Source organism: Scyliorhinus torazame, chromosome 3, assembly GCF_047496885.1.
Source record: "Scyliorhinus torazame isolate Kashiwa2021f chromosome 3, sScyTor2.1, whole genome shotgun sequence".
NCBI classification, from domain to species: Eukaryota; Metazoa; Chordata; class Chondrichthyes; order Carcharhiniformes; family Scyliorhinidae; genus Scyliorhinus; species Scyliorhinus torazame.
The window spans coordinates 1,083,076-1,090,275 of NC_092709.1; the positions used below are offsets into that span (position 1 = coordinate 1,083,076).

The following is a 7,200-nucleotide window of genomic DNA, read 5'->3' on the forward strand; positions in this document are numbered from 1 at the left end:
TCCCCTCTCCATTCCCTCCCTCCCCTCTCCATTCCCTCCCTCTCTCCATTCCCTCTCTCTCCATTCCTCCTCTCTTCCTTCTCTCCATTCCCTTTCTCTCGCCATCCCCTCAGTCTCTCCAATCCCTCACTCTTCATTCACTCCATTCCCTCATTCACTCCATTACCTCCCTCTCTCCATTTTCTCAGTCTCTCCATTCCCACCTTCTCTCTCTCTCTCTGGGGCACGTGGTTTTCACACCTCAGTGCGCATGTGCAGTCGGTGAACGGGTGCGTGCTGATGACGTTGGTGCAAGGTGTCGCAGGCTGCTGACGTCACGGGGAGCGCGGCGGCGGGTTGTCCATCAATGAGTCCGAGCCCGCCGCACCTCAGCCTCGCAGCGCCGCGGAGACAGGTGAGGGGAGAGGAGCGGAGGCCGAGACCGGGGGGGAGAGAACAGTGGGATCCCTTTGTAGAGAGAGAGGCCCGCACCCGGGCCAGCGGGGACCCCCCTTCTCCCATTACCCCCCCCCCACCCCCTCTCGCATCCCCCCCACCCCCTCTTCTCCCCCCACCCCCCTCTCGCACCCCCACCCCCTCTTCTCCCCCCCACCCCTCTTCTCCCCCCCCACCCCCTCTTCCCCCCCCCACCCCCTCTTCTCCCCCCCCACCCCCTCTCTCCCCCCCCACCACCCTCTCTCCCCCCCCCCCACTTCTCCCCCCCCACCCCCTCTTCTCCCCCCCCACCCCCCTCTTCTCCCCCCCCACCCCCCTCTTCTCCCCCCCCACCCCCTCTTCTCCCCCCCACCCCCTCTCTCCCCCCCCACCCCTCTTCTCCCCCCCCACCCCCCTCTTCTCCCCCCCCACCCCTCTTCTCCCCCCCACCCCCTCTTCTCCCCCCCCACCCCCTCTTCTCCCCCCCCACCCCCTCTTCTCCCCCCCCCACCCCCTCTTCTCCCCCCCCCACCCCCTCTTCTCCCCCCCACCCCCTCTTCTCCCCCCCCACCCCCTCTTCTCCCCCCCCACCCCCTCTTCTCCCCCCCACCCCCTCTTCTCCCCCCCACCCCTCTTCTCCCCCCCCACCCCCTCTTCTCCCCCCCACCCCCCTCTTCTCCCCCCCACCCCCTCTTCTCCCCCCCCACCCCCTCTTCTCCCCCCCCACCCCCTCTTCTCCCCCCCCACCCCCTCTTCTCCCCCCCCACCCCCTCTTCTCCCCCCCCACCCCCTCTTCTCCCCCCCCCACCCCCTCTTCTCCCCCCCCACCCCCTCTTCTCCCCCCCACCCCCTCTTCTCCCCCCCCACCCCCCTCTTCTCCCCCCCCACCCCCTCTTCTCCCCCCCCACCCCCTCTTCTCCCCCCCCCACCCCCTCTTCTCCCCCCCCCACCCCCTCTTCTCCCCCCCCACCCCCTCTTCTCCCCCCCACCCCCTCTTCTCCCCCCCCACCCCCTCTTCTCCCCCCCCACCCCCTCTTCTCCCCCCCCACCCCCTCTTCTCCCCCCCCACCCCCTCTTCTCCCCCCCCACCCCCTCTTCTCCCCCCCCACCCCCTCTTCTCCCCCCCCACCCCCTCTTCTCCCCCCCCCACCCTCTTCTCCCCCCCACCCCCTCTTCTCCCCCCCCACCCCCTCTTCTCCCCCCCCACCCCCTCTTCTCCCCCCCCCACCCCCTCTTCTCCCCCCCACCCCCTCTTCTCCCCCCCACCCCCTCTTCTCCCCCCCCACCCCCTCTCTCTCCCCCCCACCCCCCTTCTCCCCCCCCACCCCCCTCTTCTCCCCCCCCACCCCCTCTTCTCCCCCCCCACCCCCTCTTCTCCCCCCCCACCCCCTCTTCTCCCCCCCCACCCCCTCTTCTCCCCCCCCCACCCCTCTTCTCCCCCCCCACCCCCTCTTCTCCCCCCCCACCCCCTCTTCTCCCCCCCACCCCCTCTTCTCCCCCCCACCCCCCTCTTCTCCCCCCCCACCCCCTCTTCTCCCCCCCCACCCCCTCTTCTCCCCCCCCACCCCCTCTTCTCCCCCCCCACCCCCTCTTCTCCCCCCCCACCCCCTCTTCTCCCCCCCCACCCCCTCTTCTCCCCCCCCACCCCCCTCTTCTCCCCCCCCCCCACCCCCCCTCTTCTCCCCCCCCCACCCCCTCTTCTCCCCCCCCCACCCCCTCTTCTCCCCCCCCCACCCCCTCTTCTCCCCCCCCCACCCCCTCTTCTCCCCCCCCCACCCCCTCTTCTCCCCCCCCCACCCCCTCTTCTCCCCCCCCCCACCCCCTCTTCTCCCCCCCCCACCCCCTCTTCTCCCCCCCCCCACCCCCTCTTCTCCCCCCCCCCACCCCCTCTTCTCCCCCCCCCCCCACCCCCTCTTCTCCCCCCCCCCCACCCCCTCTTCTCCCCCCCCCCACCCCCTCTTCTCCCCCCCCCCACCCCCTCTTCTCCCCCCCCCCACCCCCTCTTCTCCCCCCCCCCCACCCCCTCTTCTCCCCCCCCCACCCCCTCTTCTCCCCCCCCCCACCCCCTCTTCTCCCCCCCCCACCCCCTCTTCTCCCCCCCCCCACCCCCTCTTCTCCCCCCCCCCACCCCCTCTTCTCCCCCCCCCCACCCCCCTCTTCTCCCCCCCCCACCCCCTCTTCTCCCCCCCCCCACCCCCTCTTCTCCCCCCCCCACCCCCTCTTCTCCCCCCCCCCCACCCCCTCTTCTCCCCCCCCCACCCCCTCTTCTCCCCCCCCCAACCCACCCTCTTCTCCCCCCCCCCCCCCCCCCCCCCACCCACCCTCTCCTGATGGCTACCCGGTGGAATTCTATAATAAGTTTCACTGCTGGTGAGGATATTTAATGAAGCACAAGACAAGGGAGTCCTCCCCCGAACAATGTCGCAGGCCTCGATTTCATTGATCCTCAAACGGGAGGAGGATCCGGAGCAATGTGGGTCATACATGTCGATTTCTCTATTGAATGTGGACGCTAAACTGCTGGCTAAAATACTGGCCCGGATAGAGGAATGTGTCCCGGGGGTGATAGGGGAAGACCAGACTGGATTTGTAAAGTGCAGCCAACTCAAGGCCAATGTTCGAAGGCCTTTAAATGTTATTATGATGCCCTTGGAAGGAAGGGAGATGGAGGTGATGGTAGTGATGGATGTGGAGAATGCTTTTGATCGGGTGGAGTGGGATTAGCTGTGGGAGGCGCTGGGAAGGTTTGGGTTTGGTGAGGGCTTTATTGACTGGGTGCGGTTGCTCTATCAGGCACCAGTAGCGAGTGTGCGTACGGACTGGCTGAGGTCAGGGTATTTTAAACTACACCGAGGGACAAGGCAAGGGTGCCCCCTCTCCCCGTTACTGTTTGCTCTGGCCATAGCTTTCGGTATCTGGGAATCCAGATGGTCCGGGAATGAGAGACACTGCACAAGTTGAACCTATCCCGGCTGGTAGAACAAATCAAAGGGGACTTTAAGAGATGGGACATGCTGCCGCTATCACTGGCGGGGAGGGGTACAGACCGTGAAAATGACGGTCCTCCCCAGATTTCTGTTTGTCTTTCAGTGCCTCCCCATCTTCATCCCTAAGGCCTTTTTCAAGCGGGTGAATAAGATTATTTTGGGCTTTGTGTGGGCGTAAAAACACGCGAGTGAAGAAAGTGTTGCTGGAGTGCAGTCGGGGGGAGGGTGGGTTGGCGCTGCCGAAGTTCTGCAATTACTACTGGGGGGGATAATATAGCCATGATTAGGAAGTGGGTAATGGGGGAGGGGTCGGTATGGGAGCGGATGGAGGCAGCGTCATGTAAAGACACCAGTTTGGGAGCACTGATATCGGCACCTCTTCCGTTCTCGCCGGCCCGATACGCCACAAGTCCGGTGGTAGTGGCGACTCTGAGAACCTGGGGCAATGGAGGAGATATAAGAGAGTGGAGGGAGCATCGATTTGGACCCCGATTAATAATAACCATCGGTTTGTACCGGGTAGGCTGGTTGGTGGGTTCCAGGGATGGCAAAGGACAGGAATTAGGAGGATGGGGGATGTATTTATAGATGGGAGTTTGCCCAGCTTGAAAGCCTTGGGGGATAAATTTGAATTGCCAGCAGGGAATGGGTTTCGGTATTTGCAGGTGCGAGACTTTCTGAGAAAAGAGGTGCCGGCCTTTCCGCTGCTGACGCCACGGGGGATACAGGATAGAGTAGTTTCCAGTACCTGGGTGGGAGAGGGGGAAGGAATCGAATAATTACCAGGAGCTTTCGGAGGCGGAGGAAACTCCGATGGAGGAGCTCAAGGGCAAGTGGGAGGACGAGCTCGGAGAAGAGATAGAGGCAGGTCTAAGGGCTGATGCCCTAAGCACGGTTAATACATCCTCATCATGTGCCAGGCTTAGCCTGATACAATTTAAGGTAGTCCACCGGGCACACATGACAGCGGCTAGGATGAGCACATTTTTCGGGGTAGAAGACAGGTGTGCGAGGTGCTCTCAGTTCCCCCCCTCGCTCTCCGTTCCCCCCTCGCTCTCCGTTCCCCCCCTCGCTCTCTCCGTTCCCCCCCTCGCTCTCCGTTCCCCCCCTCGCTCTCCGTTCCCCACCCTCGCTCTCTCGTTCCCCCCCTCGCTCTCCGTTCCCCCCCTCGCTCTCTCGTTCCCCCCCCTCGCTCTCCGTTCCCCCCCTCGCTCTCCGTTCCCCCCCTCGCTCTCCGTTCCCCCCCTCGCTCTCTCCGTTCCCCCCCCTCGCTCTCTCCGTTCCCCCCCTCGCTCTCTCCGTTCCCCCCCCTCGCTCTCTCCGTTCCCCCCCCCTCGCTCTCTCCGTTCCCCCCCCTCGCTCTCTCCGTTCCCCCCCTCGCGTCGCTCTCTCCGTTCCCCCCCTCGCTCTCTCCGTTCCCCCCTCGCTCTCTCCGTTCCCCCCCCTCGCTCTCTCGTTCCCCCCCTCGCTCTCTCCGTTCCCCCCCTCGCTCTCTCCGTTCCCCCCCCTCGCTCTCTCCGTTCCCCCCCCTCGCTCTCTCCGTTCCCCCCCCTCGCTCTCTCCGTTCCCCCCCCTCGCTCTCTCCGTTCCCCCCCTCGCTCTCTCCGTTCCCCCCCCTCGCTCTCTCCGTTCCCCCCCTCGCTCTCTCCGTTCCCCCCCCTCGCTCTCTCGTTCCCCTGCTCTCTCCGTTCCCCCTCGCCCCTCGCTCTCTCCGTTCCCCCCCCCCTCGCTCTCTCCGTTCCCCCCCCTCGCTCTCTCCGTTCCCCCCCTCGCTCTCTCCGTTCCCCCCCCTCGCTCTCTCCGTTCCCCCCCCTCGCTCTCTCCGTTCCCCCCCCCTCGCTCTCTCCGTTCCCCCCCTCGCTCTCTCCGTTCCCCCCCCTCGCTCTCTCCGTTCCCCCCCTCGCTCTCTCCGTTCCCCCCCTCGCTCTCTCCGTTCCCCCCCTCGCTCTCTCCGTTCCCCCCCTCGCTCTCTCCGTTCCCCCCTCGCTCTCTCCGTTCCCCCCCTCGCTCTCTCCGTTCCCCCCCTCGCTCTCTCCGTTCCCCCCTCGCTCTCTCCGTTCCCCCCCTCGCTCTCTCCGTTCCCCCCTCGCTCTCTCCGTTCCCCCCCTCGCTCTCTCCGTTCCCCCCCCTCGCTCTCTCCGTTCCCCCCCTCGCTCTCTCCGTTCCCCCCCTCGCTCTCTCCGTTCCCCCCCTCGCTCTCTCCGTTCCCCCCCCCCTCGCTCTCTCCGTTCCCCCCCTCGCTCTCTCCGTTCCCCCCTCGCTCTCTCCGTTCCCCCCTCGCTCTCTCCGTTCCCCCCCTCGCTCTCTCCGTTCCCCCCCTCGCTCTCTCCGTTCCCCCCCTCGCTCTCTCCGTTCCCCCCCTCGCTCTCTCCGTTCCCCCCCTCGCTCTCTCCGTTCCCCCCCTCGCTCTCTCCGTTCCCCCCCCTCGCTCTCTCCGTTCCCCCCCTCGCTCCTCTCCGTTCCCCCCCTCGCTCTCTCCGTTCCCCCCCTCGCTCTCTCGTTCCCCCCCTCGCTCTCTCCGTTCCCCCCCTCGCTCTCTCCGTTCCCCCCCTCGCTCTCTCCGTTCCCCCCCTCGCTCTCTCCGTTCCCCCCCTCGCTCTCTCCGTTCCCCCTCGCTCTCTCCGTTCCCCCCCTCGCTCTCTCCGTTCCCCCCCTCGCTCTCTCCGTTCCCCCCCTCGCTCTCTCCGTTCCCCCCCTCGCTCTCTCCGTTCCCCCCCTCGCTCTCTCCGTTCCCCCCCTCGCTCTCTCCGTTCCCCCCCTCGCTCTCTCCGTTCCCCCCCTCGCTCTCTCCGTTCCCCCCCTCGCTCTCTCCGTTCCCCCCCTCGCTCTCTCCGTTCCCCCCTCGCTCTCTCCGTTCCCCCCCTCGCTCTCTCCGTTCCCCCCTCGCTCTCTCCGTTCCCCCCCTCGCTCTCTCCGTTCCCCCCCCTCGCTCTCTCCGTTCCCCCCCTCGCTCTCTCCGTTCCCCCCCTCGCTCTCTCCGTTCCCCCCCTCGCTCTCTCCGTTCCCCCCTCGCTCTCTCCGTTCCCCCCCTCGCTCTCTCCGTTCCCCCCCTCGCTCTCTCCGTTCCCCCCTCGCTCTCTCGTTCCCCCTCGCTCTCTCCGTTCCCCCCCTCGCTCTCTCCGTTCCCCCCCTCGCTCTCTCCGTTCCCCCCCCTCGCTCTCTCCGTTCCCTCCCCCCTCGCTCTCTCCGTTCCCCCCTCGCTCTCTCCGTTCCCCCCCTCGCTCTCTCCGTTCCCCCCCTCGCTCTCTCCGTTCCCCCCCTCGCTCTCTCCGTTCCCCCCCTCTCGCTCTCTCCGTTCCCCCCCTCGCTCTCTCCGTTCCCCCCCTCGCTCTCTCCGTTCCCCCCCCTCGCTCTCTCCGTTCCCCCCCTCGCTCTCTCCCGTTCCCCCCCTCGCTCTCTCCGTTCCCCCCCTCGCTCTCTCCGTTCCCCCCCTCGCTCTCTCGTTCCCCCCCTCGCTCTCTCCGTTCCCCCCTCGCTCTCTCCGTTCCCCCCCTCGCTCTCTCCGTTCCCCCCCTCGCTCTCTCCGTTCCCCCCTCGCTCTCTCCGTTCCCCCCCTCGCTCTCTCCGTTCCCCCCCTCGCTCTCTCCGTTCCCCCCCTCGCTCTCTCCGTTCCCCCCCTCGCTCTCTCCGTTCCGCGTCCCCTCGCTCTCTCCGTTCCCCCCCTCGCTCTCTCCGTTCCCCCCCTCGCTCTCTCCGTTCCCCCCCTCGCTCTCTCCGTTCCCCCCTCGCTCTCTCCGTTCCCCCCCTCGCTCTCTCCGTTCCCCCCCTCGCTCTCTCCGTTCCCCCCCTCGCTCTCTCC

The 7,200-nt window shown here is 67.6% G+C and overlaps 1 protein-coding gene across 2 annotated transcripts in view; it reads left to right on the forward strand.

Moving 5' to 3' along the window:
• The first annotated feature begins 271 nt into the window (after positions 1-271).
• Positions 272-7,200, forward strand: part of LOC140408242 (polycomb group RING finger protein 3) — a 942,343-nt gene continuing 935,414 nt past the window's right edge. The window contains exon 1 of one of the 2 annotated variants that reach the window (XM_072495182.1): positions 272-394. In XM_072495182.1, the coding sequence (XP_072351283.1) occupies positions 347-394 (48 nt within the window). In that variant the 5' untranslated portion in view covers positions 272-346. The remainder of the gene's footprint in view (positions 395-7,200) is intronic. The other variant, XM_072495180.1, reaches the window with a different exon arrangement.